We start from the raw sequence: 19,296 nt of genomic DNA on the forward strand, positions 1-19,296 counted from the left end.
CATGGGCAACACACTGTCAGTCACTGGGACTCAGGGATACAAGGATGGAGGAAAGGAAGAGGAGAGGAACACTTCACTTTCCCTCACGTACTGTGGGTATTTGCTAGGAAGAGAAGGGAACCTGGGATGCCTCGCTCTCTCCTTTCTAAATGAGTAGCCATTCATCTTCAGTCTGTATCCCTTTCAAATGCATCCTGATCCCCTGGGACTCCTTTGGAAAAAAACACCTTTTTTTTTTTTTTCCTTTTTCCTCCTCTGTTATTTCTTCACAGATACGTAATTGTATCTCTGCACTATGGGACACTTCCCTTGGCTACATCCTCTAAACTGGGAAAAGTTAATTTCCCAAACCTTAAACTGGTTGGCTTAGGATTGGGCTTGGGGAAGGGAACCCAGAAGCCTCACATGCCAGCAAAAGGGTAAAGTTTTTCTTTTTGTTGTTGTTGTTGTTTTTATCAGCCAGGCTTTAGGCTTCCCTATCCCTATGCAAACTGATAAAAGGCCTCAGGATTTTTGAGCTGTCCTTACCCTCCCCTTGTTTTGTTTTGATACCTGTTTTCTAATAACCCAGTTTGTCTCTTCTTGCCTTCAGGACAACAAACTCCAAACGGTCATACAACCAGAGCCTCAGACAATGGCCCCTTTTGCCAGAGACCCTTAGATAGGCCTCTGTGGGAGTTCTGACTGCTGTCTTCCCAAAACAGCAACCCCTGCCAGAAGGAAGCAGTTAAGATTGATCTTTGTCCTCATCCTTATGCTTATCTAATGGCAATTAGATGTACTTCTTTAGAGAAGAGCGTGATAGAGAGAGGAGACAGTCAACAGTCACTGGCAAACCTCACCTTCAAGCCTAAAACTGCTCGAAGGCTGAGGGACTGGACTGCTGGTCCCAGATGAAACCCTCGACCCTCAGGGAGAACTGCCCGTTGCCCACCCTTTCCCAACTGACTCTTTCTGAATAATGCCCACATGCACACTGGGGGAACGGGGTGGAGCCATGGGAAGTTCTCACCCTGTGCAGTGGGGAGGAGCCTGGTCTCTTCAGCCAATGTATGTGGTGGCCTGCTATTCAATCTGCGAGGTGGGTGGGGGGTTCCCTCTGTTAGCAGGACCCCCTCTCACTTTGCTGAGAGTTTTTTTTTTTCCTTCTCACCCAATAAATTCAGCCCTCCTCACCCTTCAATGTGTCTGCATGCCTAATTTCTCCTGGTCATGACACAAGAACCTGGATTTAGCTAACTAAGGAGCAAAAATTCTGCATCCGCAACACAGGTTTAGGGTCTTCTATTTTAAAGGATCAGGGAAACCCTCTAACAAGATGACATTTAGGCAGACTGGAATAGAGGAAGCCAACCATATAGATATCTGGGAGGAGAGAGTTCTAGCAGAGAACAGGTAGTACAGACTACAAGGTGAGACTATACTTGGCCTTTCTCTGCATAGGAACAAAACAGAAAGAGTACAAGCAAATGTGGGTGATGAATCATAGGCAACAAAGAGACCAAAGGTGCAGAAGGCCAGATGACATTGGGTCTTGTAGGTCACAGAAAATAAGTACTTGGGATTTCATTCCCAGTGAGATGGGAAATCACTGGAAAACTTTGATCAGGATGTGATGTGATCTTATTTTTAAAAGGATCACTCTGGATGTTCCATTGAGAGCACACTGTAATGCACAGGTGAAAGCAAGAAGGCTACTGCAAGTCTGGGGAAGTTCTCAAACTTGACTTGCATCAGAAGCACTTGTGATTTGTTAAATCACAGATTAATCATACAAAAACCTGTACACAAATGCTCATAGCAGTTTTGCTTGTAACAGCTAAAAATTGGGAGCCCAGATGTCATCCTTGTACATCCATTCCGTGGAATACTACTCAGCAATAAAAAGGAAAAAACTATTTTGATAAATCTACAGAGAATTATGCTGACTGAAAAAAGCCAAACCCAAAAGCTGTCTGATTCCATTTATAGAACTTGCTTGACATGACAAAATTATAAAAGTAGTCAACAGATTTCCTGGTTGCCAGGGGTTAGCGGTAGGGGCAGGGTAGGAGGAGAAAGGTTGACTATATCCCACCATACAAGGGATCCTTGTGGTGATAGATGTTCTTTCTTGACTTCATCAATGTCAATATCCTGATGCTGACCACAGTTTTGCAAGTGTGAAAGGAAAATAAATCTTGGGACGCCAAAATCACTAAGCTAAAGGGAAAAGTCAAGCTGGGAACTGCTTGGGACAAACCTGCCTTCCATTCAATTCAAAGTCATGCTTCTGTCCACTGAGATTAACATATATCTGATTGACTCATTTGGAAAGGCTAATCAGAAACTCAAAACAATGCAGCCATTTGTCTCTTATCTACCTGTGACCTGGAAGCTTCCTACCTCACTTCGAGTTGTCCCACCTTCCTGGACCAAACCACTATTTATCTTACATATATTGATTGAAGTTTTGTGTCTCCCTAAAATGTATAAAAACAAGCTGTGCCCCAACCACCTTGGGCACATGCCATCAGGACCTCCTGAGGCTGTGTCACAGGTGCACGTCCTTAACTTTGGCAAAATAAACTTCCTAATTAACTGAGATCTGTCTCCGATAATTGGGGTTCACACAAGATATTACCATTGGGGGAAACTGTAAAGGATATAGGGATCTTTCTGTATCATTTCTTACACTGTATGCAACTCTAGAATTTTCTCAAAATATGCTTAAAATAATGTTTGAGGAAATGAAACACACAGACATACCCACATTGCTGGGCTTCATCACCAGTTTCTGATTCAGGTCTGGAGTAAGACTTAAAAATGTGCATTTTAACAAGTTTCCAGGTGAAGCTAGTCTGGGACCAGCTATGAAAACCACTTGTTTAGAAAATAATATCCTGGGGCAGGTATTATTGTTCCTATCTTGTGGAAGAAACCTAAAGATTAAGTGACTTCAGCCAAGCGCGGTGGCTCACGCCTATAATCCCAGCACTTTGGGAGGCAGAGGCAGGAGGATAGCTTGGGCCCAGGAGTTTGAGACCTGCCTGGGCAACACAGAGGCCTTGTTCTCCCCACAACAGAAAAAAACAAAAGTGACTTCACCAAAGGTTCTAGAACTGACAGGGCCAGGACTTAAATCAGGTCCTACCAGCTCAGTGTTTTTCCATAAGCTAATCAAGGTCAGGAATAATCTCAATCATAAGGACTCTCTAGTGTTTAGCACAGAACAGAAATCAATAAATGCTTGAATTGTACTGTCCTAAAAACTAAAACTCATAAAATGTGGGAGCTTAAACATTTCACAAACTTTATAATATATACATACACATTAAACTGTGTACTAGTCTCAGCTCTTAGGCTGTGCCCTGAAGAAGTGCTTAAACTCTGTTCCTAGCTTCCGTAGACCTGAGATCAGGGAGCTGGTTCCTTCCTACTTAATTCTGGATGCCTTATTTTAAAATCTTCTGAGGTTTTACAGATAGCTACAAGGTGTGAAAGGAAAATAAATCACAGGACCCCCAAAATCACTAAGCCAAGAGAAAAGTCAAGCTGGGAACTGTCAGGCCAAACTGCCTCCTGTTTTATTTGTAAATAAGACAGCCACAAAGAAAAGAAGCTACATACCTCCCTCACAATTTGCCCACAGGAAATTTCTTGTGGACAAAGGACAGACAGAACTCAAAGTCATCCCTCTGAGACTCACCTGACACAAATGCATATGATTGCTTCCTCTGCACTATTTATGTAAAAATGCAGACTCATTGAGCCAGACTAAATTGTGTATTCAGGCTGACCAAGGACTCAAAAGAAAGCAACCTTTTGTCTCTTACCTACTTACAACCTGGAAGCCCCCACTTAGAGTTGTCCCGCCTTACCAGACCAAACCAATGTACATCTTAGACATACTGATTTATGTCTCACATCTCCCCAAAATGTATAAAAGCAAACTACGTACCCTGACCACCTTGGGCACACCTCCTCAGGACTTCCTGAGGCTGTGTCATGGGCGCATCCTTAACCTTGGCAAAATAAACTTTCTAAATTGACTGAAACCTGTCTCAGACATTTGGGGTTCACAAAGGTCATCCTTAAAAGAACACAACCAGATGGGGCGCAGTGCCTCACACCTGTAATCCCAGCACTTTGGGAGGCCGAGGCGGGCGCATCACGAGGTCAGGAGATCGAGACCATCCTGGCCAACACGGTGAAACCCCATCTCTACCAAAATACAAAATATTGGCCAAGTGTAGTGGCATGCACCTGTAGTCCCAGCTACTCGGGAGACTGAGGCAGGGGAATCGCTTGAACCCAGGAGGTGGAGGTTGCAGTGAGCCAAAATCACACCACTGTGCTCCAGCCTGGTGACAGAGCGAGACTCCATCTCAAAAAACAAAAAAATAAAAAATAAAAAATAAAAAAACCACAACCAGTTGTTTACCCTTTACATTACTATGCAATCAAAACAGATACCTGACACAGCTTTCTCAATTTCTGAAAATCCCAAGTGAGAAACAGTAGAAAAACGTATAAACAAAATACTTACTAAACAAAAATTCCCTGACAATGCACTTGGCAAAAAGGACTGGGGGGAACTACAAACTTAAGCAATTCTATGGAATTTTAATACTGTGCTCAGTTTTCAGCAAAATTACACACGCCTAGATTCACAGATGCTGAAGCAGTTACATTAAGTACTTACCAAAACTGATTTCTTGCAGTTAGCTCTCAAGAATTCCACTTTAAAATCCCTTTATGCAACAAGACACCACAATAGTCTTCTATGTCTCCATGGCAAAGGTAACAAGCCTTGAGGAAATAGGCTTAAATAGCTAAGAGGGTTTTACATTAGAAATAAGAACTTTCTGGTGATGGCAGCTCCCAGCACCTGAGAGGGATTATAGTCATGATCATGCCTAAACACTGGATGCTTAAAATATTCAACCCAATAGGCTCTTTCCAAACTGTCCGTTTCAGGTTCTACTTTCTTGTATTAGTAACAATGGCCAAACGTAGTAAATAACGCTATTTTGTTAGAAGAACGGAAAAAACTAAATAATAAAAGTAGGATTCAAATACAGGTGAAGGTCCCAGGAAACCAGTATCTAGAACTGAAAACTAGTTTCCATTAATTAGCTGCCTTTCCTTCTACCAGAAAATAGTGCTACTATTCCATGTAGCTCTCCACGGGCTCTTGCCCAGCCAGCTCTAGTTTCCTAATATAACTGAGGGAAACTTTAGCCTCACATTTAACCTACAAATAAATCACACAACTCTCCAGTGCCATTCCCATCCCCTAGCAACAGAGCCGCCAGGACCTTTATTTCTTGCAGTCAGAACTTTAATGCAGAGGAGGAAGTAACAGCTTGGTTTGTCACAAACAGAACTATCTGTATTCTTACTACCGCGGAATATCCTAGAAGGAGTTATTAATTCACTGCAAAGGGAAACTGTAATCCATATGTTAGGTCAATGGGCAGGAATAACTTGGAAAAATTTTTTTATATCGTGATCCACCCGCCCTGGCCTCCCAAAGTGCTGGGATTTACAGGCGTAAATAGCACCTAGGTACATACATAAATTCCCTGTTTTGAAAAAGTACCAAAAGGCTTAATTTTTACCTGATAATCCTAGCATGTTCAATTCAAAAAAGATTCAAGCATAACATTGTTAAAAACATTTATTCTGATACATTCTATCATAAGTTAGTACAAGTTCCACTCTGCTACAGTTGCATCTGTGAAGAGCCTTGTGCCATCCAACTAGTGACTGAATGATGTCCCATCTCTTATCCGAGCCAGAGCATACATCTTCCATGCTGTCCGCTGATTGCCTCCAAATCCAGAAGACCAAATAATCCTTTATCCCCAAAGTAGGCTAAAATGTTTGTGAAGAGGAGAAAGAAATTAAATTCCGAAATAAAAATCTTCTACACATAACCTAAGACCTAGAAAATTTTATACATTTATGTTTGTTTCCTATCAAATTCAGTTGTGAAAGACAAGGATCAATCCCACTGAACAAACAAATTAAATATACAGAACTGTATTCAAATACACTTTTCTTTTGAGCACAGTTACCTATCATAAACAAAAACAAAAATGTGAGCAGACATAAAATGAAGTCAATCAAAAGGAAAACAATTACTGATTTCCATTAACAGGTAGGCCTGATAAACCCAGAAAACAAAGCTATCTCATTATTAGATGCAGTATCAGTAATACTAAAATAACATTTATTGAATGGTTTCTGTGCATTAGACACTGAGGAAAGTTCACAACTCCCAACTACGATCCCTATTTTAATGTGGAAATTGAGGCTCTGAGATAGTTATATATCATTTAAGTGGGTAAAGTGGGATGTGGCCTAAATGCCCTTACAACCATTAAGTTCCTGGGGAGCAATTAGCCTCCACTTCCACCTCAACTAACTCTTACCCCAAACATTCCAGCCACTAAGAAGCCCAAACTCCCAAATCATTTGCTGACTCCAATAGAGTGTAGGAAGGAGAAAAGAGATGGTTTCATTTCTAAATCCTGCTGCTTAAAAATGTAGCCCAGTTGAATAAAACTGCATTATTAAATGACAATGACAGTTTTGTAAAGCTTATTTTTAAAAAATATTTTCCCTGTGCCTAAGAAGAAAACACACATCTATTTCCAATTTTCAAATGTGTATTAAAATCGCCTCTTAAACCATAAGTATTTTTGCACACAGTTAAGATATGAAAATAAATTATTGGCCAGGCATGATAGTTCATGCCTGTAATCCCAGTACTTTGGAGGCTGAGGTGGGTGGATCGCCTGAGCCCACGAGTTCGAAACCAGCCTGGGAAACATGGTGAAACCCTGTCTCCTAAAAAAAAAAAAAAAAAAAAAACAAAAATACAAAAATTAGCCGGACTTGGTGGTGCATGCCTGTAATCCCAGCTACTCAGGAGGCTGAGGCAGGAGAATCGCTTGAACCTGGGAGGCGGAGGTTGCAGTGAGCCGAGATTGTACCATTGCACTCCAGCCTGGGTGACAGAGCAAGACTCCGACTCAAAAAAAAAAAAAAAAATTAGCCAGGTGTGGTGACGCGTGCCTGTGGTCCTGGCTACTCGGGAGGCTGAGGTGGGAGGACCACCTGAGCTCAGGAGGTCAAGGCTGCAGTGAGCCATGACTGCGCCACTGCACTCCAGCCTGGGTGACAGAAAAAAACACAAAAAAAGATCTATGAAGGTCTCTTCTTCAATGGTAATGGGCAGCAAAAATATAAAAAGGAAATCTTGCTCAGCCTTATGCAGATAATGGAAATGATTCTCTTAACCTTGATAGTCACATATTTTGCCTAAATGTTTTACAAAGACACTGCCCCTTATATATTAAAGTACTTTTGAATAAGGCACTCATGTCAACCAATATTTGCTGACCACATACAATGAGTCATCCTGGGTGAAAGAGGATACTAAGATGAATGTGGTCCTAATCTCAAACAACCCAACAACCTGGCAAGGGAAACAAACTAGTAGATCATTAACTGTATTATTTACATAAGTATTATATAAACAATAAATATATGTAGAAACAACAGACTTTATATTAATAAACAATAAATTTTATGTTAATAAAAACCATAGCAGGTATAATTCTGTTCCTTTCAGAGTACAGATTAGGCAGCTCAGATCTCTCTAGTCACTCTTCCCAGTGCAGGGAGCACAGTACATGAAATTCCGTAACTGAGTAACCCTTTGCAGGCACTCACTCACTCAATTCTTTCCTAAAACACAAATGCCTCTGGAGGGAAACCAGAAGATGCTCTTAATGACAGAAAAGATCAAGAGGGTTAGCATCAGGAAGGAGAGAAGCACTGAGAAGACAATAAGATGAAGAAATGAAAAGCAGTAGGACAGGGATGCTTCATCTAGTTGCTGAAGGTTCAAATCTTGTTGGGATAAATGCAGCCCCAAAAAAGGACAACAGAAAGACACATTCTTGCCCCACTTCTGTATCCTAAATCACCCAGGGCACAAAAAAGTGTTATTTCCTAGCATGCAGGTCCAGCCAAAAATTTGTACAAGATGCAATGCTTTGTCAATTCCTGTCCAAAGGACCACCAAGACGGCCAGGTGCTGTGGCTCATGCTTATAATCCTAGCACATTGGGAGGCCCAGGTGGGAGGACGGCTTGAGCCCAGAAGTTCGAGACCAGACTGGGCAACACAGTGAGACCTTCTTCCTACAAAAAAACTAAAATAAAATATAAAAAACCCACAGAAGACCATCAAGAGATGAGGGTCATTAGTTAATTCAATGCTTGTTGAGCAACTACTTTAGGTGCTTATGAGACAAAATATATTATAGCTACAAGCATAATACAAGGCAGAGAATGACAGATACAAAAGGATACTATGGGGCTGGGTGCAGTGGCCCATGCCTATAATCCCAGCACTTCGGGAGGTCGAGGCAGGATCACTTGATCCCAGGAGTCTGAGACCAGACTAGGCAACAGGGTGAGATCCTGCCTCTATAAAAATTAAAAAGAAAAAAAGAAACTATGGAAACACAAAAAACAGAGTAGTTTTAGCTAGGAGGAAAGAAGGAAGAGATTTACAGAAGGGGCGACATTTGAGATTGGGCTTTTCTAGAAGCAGATTTCCATCCAGTGGAAACTAAGGGGAAAAAGCATTCCAGGCTGAGGGAGCACAAGCATAGGAACAAAGGCATAAAAATATATATAGTTTATTCTGGGACTTAGCATGCAGTATCATATAGCTAGAGCACTGTTTTCATAAGGAAATGGGGATAAAAAAGATGACACTGAAAAGGTTAAAGATTACTATTAATAGTTTACTGATCACGTATTACTTGACAAGTACTGCTAATACTTTATATATAATATTCAATGCTTATGGCTACCTTATTAGGTAGGTATTATTATCCCCAACTGATAAAAAGGGGAGATGACAGCTTAGAAAGGTTAATGGCTTCTTGGAGGAAGGTATTTGATGATAATTTCCAATACTTGGAAAATGTCCACACAGCTTGACTCAGTTGTCCTCTCTTATGTTTCCCAAGGTAATGTTTCTCTAAGGAAATAACTGGTCTAAGGCCAAGGCCACTCAACTAGTAGGCAGAAGATATATTACCTCAATCGCTATTTTACAGAAAAGAAAACTCATAGATCAAAGAGTAAGGGCTAAGAAAAAAGGACTTAGTGGGGAATCTCTGAAAACAGTTTCTAAAAGTCATGCCATAAACAGTTAAAGGAAGAGAGGGAGGTGAAGAAGGTAGTGTGTGAAGATCATTTGTTGAAAAACTTTATCAGGGAAAACAGAATAACTGCACAAGTGAACAATTTGAAAGCACATATTGTAGTACCCTTTGAGAATAAAAAAGACCTTCCTCTGAAAAAGAAGAGAGCAGCAAGGCAGATGTGGTGGAGGAAATTCATATCAGATAGTATTGTGCTAAGTTAAGAATGAGGTAAAATTACTTGGGGGAGGCCACATGATCCAGTGGAAAGAATGTGAGCTTTGGAAATAGAACATATTCCACCACCTACTGACTGTATAACCTGCTCTGAAGGACTGAAGTGACAACTAGACACATTGCGTAAAAAGCACCTAAAGCAGTGGCTGACACATTCTAGGTGATAGTGAATAACATATTTTCTGCCCACTCTAGAAAAACATGGCTTAGAGTAAAAGTTTGAAGAAAATGAATAAAGCCCTAGAATAGTCAGTGAAAAGTCTGTGAGGGCAACCCACAAGAGATGTCTGAGACAGGATCAAGGAGAAATCCGATTCACTAGTGTGCAGTAGTCATGGTCATCATAGTGCCACAAGTATCAGTCGTTCCTCCAGAGCAAACCTGCCTGTTTGAGATTATACCTATACATATAATTTTCATAAGTATGCACATATATGCATACATATGTATATGAATATGTATACTGTGTGTGTGAAGTTTTCACAAGTGTTTACACATACCAGCAAGATCATTTCTGAGAAAGGAATTTGACAGTCAAGAGCCACAAATGCTCCTACTTTATTAATCCCATGACAATTTATAAGGAAATCAAAATCTATAAAAGCTATGTATACACAAATGTTAATTATTTACTTTTTTTTTTTGGTAGAGATGGGTCTCGCTATGTTGCCCAGGCTGGTCTTGAACTCCTAGCTTCAAGCAATCCTCCCATGATCTTCCCACCTTGGCTTTCCAAAGTGCTGAGATTACAGGTGTGAGCCACCACACCCTGCCCAAATGTTAATTGTATTGTTGTATAAAATACTGAAAAATTGAAAAACCCACGTAAACCGCAACTGGAAAACATATGGGACAGCAACTAAAATTTTAGGTGAAAACAAAATCCTGCATACCCTTGTCAGAGCGATATAAAAGGTTGTATTCATCTGAATGAGGATAAGACGGGAATATGAGAAATTTAAAACAGTTCGTATTTTAAAGTGGTAGGATAATAAATTCTTTTTCTGTTAAAATATGCTTCATTGTAGTTATAACATGGTACAGTAAATACAAATTAGGAGGGGGAAGAGAAAGTAGTTGCAGTTTTCCAATAGCCCAAAACTATACTGACTGATAAAGCTCCATTTCAAGGCCTGCCACTATTAGTCTTTTACATCTTAGTGATTCAGTACTACTGTATGAACATTTGCCCTGAAATGTTTAGTTTTAAGAGCAGTACCTCAAAACAGTTGGTTCAGGCATTCCAGGATCTGCACCCCTCTTAAATCCTGAATCAAGGAAGACAGAAGAGAAAAAATATTAATTAAAACCCCAGCAGACAAAACATTTACAATCAAGACTTTTTCTTCTTTGTAATCCAACCTAGGTTAGTTAGAATGATATCCAGACCAACCAGTACTATCTAAATTTACCTACGCTACAGAAGTCTCCAATCTTCATTAGAGTATGAAATTATGTCCAGGACTAATCAGTAGGAAGAACAAGCTATCTTATTCCTTTCTTTTTGAGACAGAGTCTCACTCTGTCACCCAGGCTGGAGTGCTGTGGCATGATCTCGGCTCACTGCAACCTCTGTCACCTCTGCCTCCCAGGCTCAAGCTATTCTCCTGTCTCAGCCTCCTGAATAGCTAAGATTACAGGCACGTGCTGCCACGCCCAGCTAAATTTTTTTGTATTTTTAGTAGAGACAGGGTCTCACCATGTTGGCCAGGCTGGTCTCAAACTCCTGACCTCAAATGATCCACCTGCCTCGACTTTCCAAAGTGCTGGGATTACAGGTGTGAACCACCATGCCCAGACGAAAACAAACAACTTTTTCAGTGAGCCACAGCACACGGCCATTATTCCTATTATATACACAATTGGCACAGTTGCCCTTAGCATGTTCTATCTTTCATTATTAGTCATTTACCCAGAAATAAGATACCACAACTCCCAAATTATACTGGATGAAAGACTATGAAGAGCAAAATGATTTTTGGAAAAACACACAACTAAACTTTTTAATTTTTTTAGAGACAAGGTTTCACTATACAGTTCAAGGCTGGTCTTGAACTCCTGGGCTCCTCAGCCTCCCAAAGTGCTGGGATTACAGGCGTGAACCACCATGCCTGGAGGAAAAACTACTGAACTTTTTAAAAAACACAACTGAGGATATTTTATCCCCCATAAACCTCTCCTTTTATAAAACAAAGACCAATGATAGAACAAGGACGGGGTGGAGGGCGGGGTGGGGGGGGGGTTGGCGGCAGGGGATGGATCATCCAATACTTATTATTTAACAACCTAATTAAATCAACTCATTACAAGTATGGTTAAGTATATCTTTTACCATTTAAAATATATTTATAAATTAACCTGATGACATATATGTTCACTTGTTGAAGCAACTGACTAAGTTAGGGAGGTTTCAAGAACTATGAGGGGTCTGCAATTTTATTTAAAAGATAAAAATTAGTATATGTAATAGGGAATAAAAGTTAATATTTAAAAAAAATCGGTGACTTAGACCATTAAAATAAATAAAAGATAACAAACTGGCCTTCCAATTTCACAGATGTTGGTATAAAACACTATTTTTTTTTTTTTTTTTTTTTTGAGACGGAGTCTCGCTCTGTCGCCAGGCTGGAGTGTAGTGGTACGATCTCAGCTCACTGCAACCTTCACCTACTCCCGGGTTCAAGCGATTCTCCTGCCTCAGCCTCCTGAGTAGTTGGGATTACAGGCATGCGCCACTACACCCAGCTAATTTTTGTATTTTTAGTAGAGACAGAGTTTCTCCATGTTGGTCAGCCTGGTCTCGAACTCCTGACCCCTGGTGATCCGCCCGCCCCAGCCTCCTGCACATGTGGTGGATTGCACTGCAGGAGATTAACTGGAGCGTAGGGAACAAGAGTCTTTTATAATGGCCTGTAAGCACATCTCTCTTTGCTCTGGCTGAAGGTACTATTTTCCAAGGCTGTTTGTTCTACAAACATCCTCAAAAGATAATATGGAACAAAGGGTCATGAGAGCCTCTGCTTATAAGATGTGCAGAAATGCAAGACACCATGGAGAACTGTCTTCCAACAAGCGGCTCATTAAAACCTTTTTGTTAGTAAATGTCCAGACACTCTATTATCGTGTCACTGCTTGTCATATTTTATAGCACTATACTCCCTGAAGCACTGAAAGTTATGATTGAACCTAAATTACACACGAAGTTAAATCCGCAGTTGCTGGTTTTAGTGAGAATTGAGGTGGAGGAAGTAAAAGAACAACCTGGAGCCAGGTGTGGTGGCCCATTCCTATAATCCCAGCACTTTGGGAGGCCAAGATCGAAGATCACTTGAAACCAGAAGCTCAAGACCACCAGCCTGGGTAACACAGCAAGACCCTGTCTCTATTTCAACATGGGAACTGGTTTAGACATAAAATTAAATATACAGTATAAAGGAAAAGACAATGATAGACAAGTACTGGAAAGACAACTTAACACCAATCTCATATAACTTGAATTGAATGTTGGGGTGAAAATCACCGTAACGGTAGTCCTAGGAAGGGAATATAGCCAGTGTGCATAAAATGAAAGATAAACTCTAGTATGGAAAAGGAATGCATTATCCACTCTTACACGAAGCCCCTGGCATGCAGATTGCAGCAACCAGCTACAGCTTTCTAGCAATAGAAACGGAATCTCAAAACAGGGAGGAGGAGGGAACAGTAGATGAAAAGACTTACAGAGAAGCAAAAAACCAAAGGGACACAAAAAGCAAGAGCACGCTAAAATAGGACCTCGTATACGCAGTGAAAAAAGGTGGCACAAAGAAGGGGAAGAATCAAGCTTCCACACCTCTCTTAGCTAAAAGGGGAGCTAGTCCCAGTGTTTGACCAGCCAGAGTAGGCCCTTCTATCAGTAAGTGAAAGAAGTGGGTGTGGGGGGAGGTGCTGCAAGAATAGTGGGGACAACACCAACTGTCATATTTACTCTAATCCTTGGTACCCATACAAAGTCACTAAAATCTAGAAAAGTAATGTTTTTTTAAAAAATCGCACCCAGAATAAGGGAGAAAAACGTCTTTTTAAGTTCTACAATCCCAGGTTATCAGTTGGCTTGCAACTCATGGAGAAATAGAAACCACAGCTGCTTAGTCAGAGTGTACTTTATCTTATACAATGCATGACACCTAAATTAAATAGGAAGCAGCACCTTGTTAAAACCATAGCATTTTAAAATGTGAAACTGAGTTTTACAATTGTCAAACTATATGCTCAAACTGACCCAGCTGGGATGAAAAACCTGCTCTTTCCCTTTCACCGAACTGCCTGAGTGGGGCAGTAAAATTAAAAAGAAAAAACTTGGCCGGGCGCGGTGGCTCACGCCTGTAATCCCAGCACTTTGGGAGGCCGAGGCGGGCGGATCACGAGGTCAGGAGATCCAGACCATCCTGGCTAACACGGTGAAACCCCGTCTCTAGTAAAAATACAAAATATTAGCCCGGCATGGTGGCGGGCGCTGTAGTCCCAGCTGCCCGGGAGGCTGAGGCAGGAGAATGGCGAGAACCCGGGAGGCGGAGCTTGCAGTGAGCTGAGATCGCACCACTGCACTCCAGCCTGGGCGAGCCAGACCCCGTCTCAAAAAATAAAAAAAAGAAAAAGAAAAAACTACAGGCTGGCCGCGGTGATTCACACTTGTAATCCCAGCACTTTGGGAGGCCGCGCGCGGGGCGGAGGCCGGCGGGAGGGGAGGTAGCTAACTTGAGGCCAGGAGTTTGAGGCCAGCCTGGCCCACATAGCAAAACCCCGTCTCTACTAAAAATATAAACATTAGCCGCGAGCGGTGGCTGCAAGTCTGTAATCACAGCTACTTGGGAGGCTAAGGGGGAAGGATCGCTTGATCCCGAGAGGCAGAGATTGCGGTGGGCAGAGATCGCGCCACTACACTCCAGCCTGGGCACACAGCGACTGTCTCAAAAAAGAAAAAAGGAAGAAAAAAAAAGAAGACAGAAAAGAAAAGAAAAAACTACAGAATAGGTCCCAGTCTGCAACCCTAACTGAAAAATATTAACAAATCCTTGCAGTAAGTGACCGAGCCTGCTGGCACCAGCCTGTAGTCCCAGCTACTTGGGAGACTGAGGTGGAAGGATCGCTAGAGCACAGGAGGCGGAGGTTGCAATGAGCCGGGATAGCGCCACTGCACTCCAGTCTGGGTGACAGAGCGAGACTCTGTCTTAAAAACAAAAACCAAAAAAACCCCAAATCCTTTAAGTGCGCTATAATGGTTAAGACTATGGGCTCTGATGCCCCACTGCCTGAGCCCCTAACTCCCTCAGTCAGCATAGCTGTGCGACCTTGGCAAAAAAGTTTCTCTACGGCTGTTTCCTCACCTGTAAAATGGGGGCAGTAATAGAAATCATCCAAACCCTTCATCGTACAGGTAAGAAAGCAGAGGCATCCAACGACTATTATTATAATCATGCTTTCATGGCAGTGGTACTTTCACGAGGTGTCTCGATTCCCTGAACAGGACTCTTTCCACTTAGGACCACATGGAGCGGTGAGGAAAAACACCCCGAGAACCACCTAGTGCTAAAGAGTGAATTAGTGACTTTCACATCCACTGGGGTCATCCAACCCTCCCTACAATCCCGAGAAGTATGACCTCCACTTTAAGGATGCAAAAATAGAAAAGGAGGGATTGCAAGACTGCTTAAAGACCATGCAACTATAAAGCGATAGAACGGGAACTCGAACTCAGGTTAGATCGGCCCCACTTGACCAGACAGCCTCAGGGGCCGTGCACGGCGGTGTCCCCTGTTTTTCTCTCCCTCCCCCGATGGCCAAAAATGGGGCTGCTGTCTCCGCCACCCTCTTCCCTCCAGTCACTTTCCCGGTTCTTCTCCCACTGACCCAGGTAAATCACAAGAGGGATAAAGCCCCAGCGAATGGCAAACTGGCCCCCCTTGAAGAGCTGCTGTAGTCTCTGCTTGGCCTCTTTGCTCAGCTTCACCATGGCGACGGCTGTGTGGCGCAGGGAGGACCCCTTACAAAAACCACCGCGTCGGGAATCCGAATGGGAAAGGAGGTGCGCAGGCGCCACACACGGCCTTTACGGCAGGAGTCGTGAGCGTCGCCAGCAGAGGTCGTAATTCATCGCCTTTAACCTTCCCTGCTCTTCCGCCTCGCCGCCAGTAGTAGGCGCATGCGTGGTTGCGATCATGGCTGGCTGTAACTTCGCGTTTCTGTTACCCATTTTTAAAGCGCATCTTCAGGTGTTCCTTCCTTCTCATAGAAGGAACATTAATTAAATTCAGAGGGACTGGGTTTTAGTCCTAACTCTTATTCCTACTGGCTGTGTAACCGTGGACAAGTTATTTAACTTCTCAGAATCAGGTTGTTCAAACCTGAGGTTGAACTGCAAAAAGGTTACGAAGTGACAGTAGGGCCCGAATCCATGTTTTCTTTGATCCCCATCTTTTTTTAAAAAAATTCTTTTAATTACTTGCCAACATTTTAGAATTTGGAAATCTCACATGAAATTCTGGACTTTTGAAGCTGAGAAATTCCATTGCAACAATCAAGGAGACTAAATAGGAAATGACACTTCTGTTTGGCCATCTTGCCCTCATTGGTTTAGAATGGCAGTGGTTCTCAACCCTGGCTGCACATTAGAATCACTTTAGGAGAGGTAAAACCATACTCACGCTGGAGACCTACTCCTAGAAATTCTAATGCGTTTGGGGCTGGGAACTGGCCATTGATCTGCCTTTGAAGTTTCCCAAGTGATTCCCAACCTCTGATGTAATAAATTTCTGGCTGCTGTCGTATTTGAGATTTGACCCCCCAGGTCTAAGACTTAATTGATTTTTAAGGCTGTAAGACATTTCTAAGACTTTGACTTTTAAGACTTTCCTGCCTCATTCTGAAGGTACGTAGTCGTTTTCTGTGCCCAATGGCTGTGCTCCTAAAAATTTCCCCTTGCTGACCTCTGTGGCTTGCGCCTGTAATTCTGGCTATTTGGGAGGCTGAGGCGGGAGGACCACTTGAGTTTGATGTTGCAGTGAGCTGTGATTGGGCCACTTGCTGTAAGCTCCCAAAGGGTTCACTTTGCCCGCTGCCTGGACAGAGCCGATTGATCAACACAGGGGAATTACAATAAGGAGTAATTCACGCAGAGCTGGCTGTGCAGGAGACCAGAGTTTTATTATTACTCAAATCAGTATCCCATAGCATTCGGGGATCAGAGTTTTTAAGGACAATTTGGTGCGTGGGGAGACAGCCAGTAAGTCGGAAGTGCTGATTGGTTGGGTCAGAGATGAAATCACAGGGAGTGGAAGCTGTCTTGTACTGTGTCAGTTCCTGGGTTGGGGCCACAAGATCAGATGAGCCAGTTTGCCGATCTGGGTGGTGCCAGCTGATCCATTTTGCAGGCTCTGCAAAGTATCTCAAGCTTTACAATAGTGTTATTCCCAGGAGCAATTTGGGAAGGGTCAGAATCTTCGTTCCTGGATTGGGACCACAAGATCAGATGAGCCAGTTTACCGATCTGGGTGGTGCCAGCTGATCCATTTTGCAGGGTCTGCAAAATATCTCAAACACTGATGTTAGGCTTTACAATAGAGTTGTTATCCCCAGGAGCAATTTGGGGAGGGTCGGAATCTTGTAGCCTCCAGCTGCATGACTCCTAAACCATAATGTCTAATCTTTTTGCTAATCTGTTAGCCTGTATACCAAACCTGCACATGCACTCCCTGAAACTAAAAGTTGGAAAGAGCAAAAAAAAAAAAAAAAAAAAAAGAAATAGTTTCTGTTTTCTTGGAGCTCAGATAACAACAGCAAGGGACAATATAATGACTAAAAGCACAAACCAACTGTGTGATCTTTGATCAATTATTTAATATCTCTGAATCTCAGTTTCCTTACCTGTAAAATGAAGCCAACTATATATATTTAAATCCTTACAAAATTAGTAAAATAAGCTATAATGCACTGCAATCTTACAAATTCCTGTAAGGATTAAAAGAATTTTTTTAGGCAAGAAGGGGATTTGTTTTGGGAAAGGGCTGTTATCATCTTTGTTTTAAGCTATAAACTAAAAGTTCTTTCCAAAGTTAGTTCAGCCTATGCCCAGGAGTGAACAAGGACAGCTTGGAGGTTAGAAGCAAGATGGAGTTGGTGATGTCAGATGTCTTTCGCCGTCTCAGTTATAATTTTACAGTGGCAGTTTCATCACTACAATCCAGCCTGGGCAACAGAGTGAGACCACATCTTTAAAAACAAGAAAAAAAATTCACCTCATATTATAGTATTCTTCTGCTAGGCTCATCATCATGAATAATAACAACCTGTGTCTACTATGCCTGTCACTGTGTTAAGTGCTGAAAAATAGTTCTTTTTTTTTTTTTTTTTTTTTTTTTGAGATGAAGTCTTGGAATGTCGCCCAGGCTGGAGTGCAGTGGCACGATCTCGGTTCACTGCAAGCTCTGCCTCCCGGGTTCACGCTATTCTCCTGCCTCAGCCTCCCAAGTAGCTGGGACTACAGGCGCCTGCCACCACGCCCAGCTAATTTTTTGTACTTTTTTTTTTTTTAAGTAGAGATGAGGGTTTCACCATGTTAGCCAGGATGGTCTTGATCTCCTGACCTCGTGATCTGCCCGCCTCGGCCTCTCAAAGTGCTGGGATTACAGGCGTTAGCCACCGCGCCCGGCTGAATAATTGTTCTTTTAATCCTTACAGGAATTTGTAAGATTGCACTGCATTATAGCTTATTTTACTAATTCTTGTAAGGATATATATGGCCTCATTTCACAGATAAGGAAACTGAGATTCAGAGATATTAAATAATTGATAAAAGATCACACAGTTGGTTGCTCTTAGTCATTATATTGTCCCTTGCTGTTATCTAAGCTCCTCCAAAACAGAAGCTATTTCTTTTTTTTTTTTCTTTCCAACTTTTACTTTAGTTTCAGGGAGTGCATGTGCAGGTTTGGTATATGGGTAAATTGCATGTTGCGGGGGTTTGGTGCATAGATTATTTTCTCACCCAGGCAATAAGCATAGTACCTGATAGGTAGTTTTTGGATCCTCACCCTCTTCCCACCCTCAAGTAGGTCCCCATGTTTATTGCTCCCTTCTTAGTGTCCATATATTCAATGAAGAAACTGTTTCTCATCTTTTTATTCAAATACCTCATACATCGTAAGAATGCAGTGAATGTGGCACTTATCCTGCCAGATGGGCTAAAAATACCAAAGTCATTTGCCTTCCTCAAACATTCATTGAGCCTTATTATATGCTAGGCACTAGAGATATAAGATTGTTTTTTAAACTGCCCTTAAGAATATCATGGTTGAATGGAGAAACATGAGTAAACAGATGATTCCAATGTAATGTGAATATATATACTAAGTCCCACAATAAAGTTATGCTCAAAATTTGACAGAAAGGCAGAAGAAAGACAACTAACACTGCCTAGAGGAGTCGGGGAACTTTTGAAGAACCCCATGCAGTTAAACTAGAGAGAGGAGTAAATTTGAAAACCATTAAGAAGGTGAAATCAGCAGGACTTGTCGGCCAAATGAATATGTAGGGCAACATTGAAAGAAGTAGTCAAGGATGACTGTCAAGTTTTGAGCTTGTGTAACATACTGGGTTAATCTTACTCCTTGACCTCCACAAAGTCTAAATTATGTAGATTTGATCCAGGACACGTGAGCCCTAAAGTGGGTCTTAGCCTATGGGTTCTTGGCTTTACCCAGGGAAGAATTCAAGGCCAAGCTGGTGGTAAAAGAAAACAGCTTTATTAAAGAGGTGTTACAGCTCCATGACTGCTCCTGCAGACATAACAACTCAGGGCAGTTTTTCAG

The 19,296-nt window shown here is 42.0% G+C and overlaps 1 protein-coding gene across 1 annotated transcript; it reads right to left on the reverse strand.

Moving 5' to 3' along the window:
* Positions 1-5,644: 5,644 nt before the first annotated feature.
* On the reverse strand, positions 5,645-15,525 carry TOMM7 (translocase of outer mitochondrial membrane 7). The gene is made up of 3 exons (XM_003807951.5): positions 15,341-15,525; positions 10,671-10,719; positions 5,645-5,859 (listed from the first exon to the last, which is right to left on the reverse strand). The coding sequence occupies exons 1-3, from the start codon at positions 15,441-15,443 to the stop codon at positions 5,844-5,846; spliced, it is 168 nt and encodes a 55-aa protein (XP_003807999.1). The 5' UTR covers positions 15,444-15,525; the 3' UTR covers positions 5,645-5,843.
* Positions 15,526-19,296: the final 3,771 nt, after the last annotated feature.

Source organism: Pan paniscus, chromosome 6, assembly GCF_029289425.2.
Source record: "Pan paniscus chromosome 6, NHGRI_mPanPan1-v2.0_pri, whole genome shotgun sequence".
Classification (NCBI taxonomy): Eukaryota; Metazoa; Chordata; class Mammalia; order Primates; family Hominidae; genus Pan; species Pan paniscus.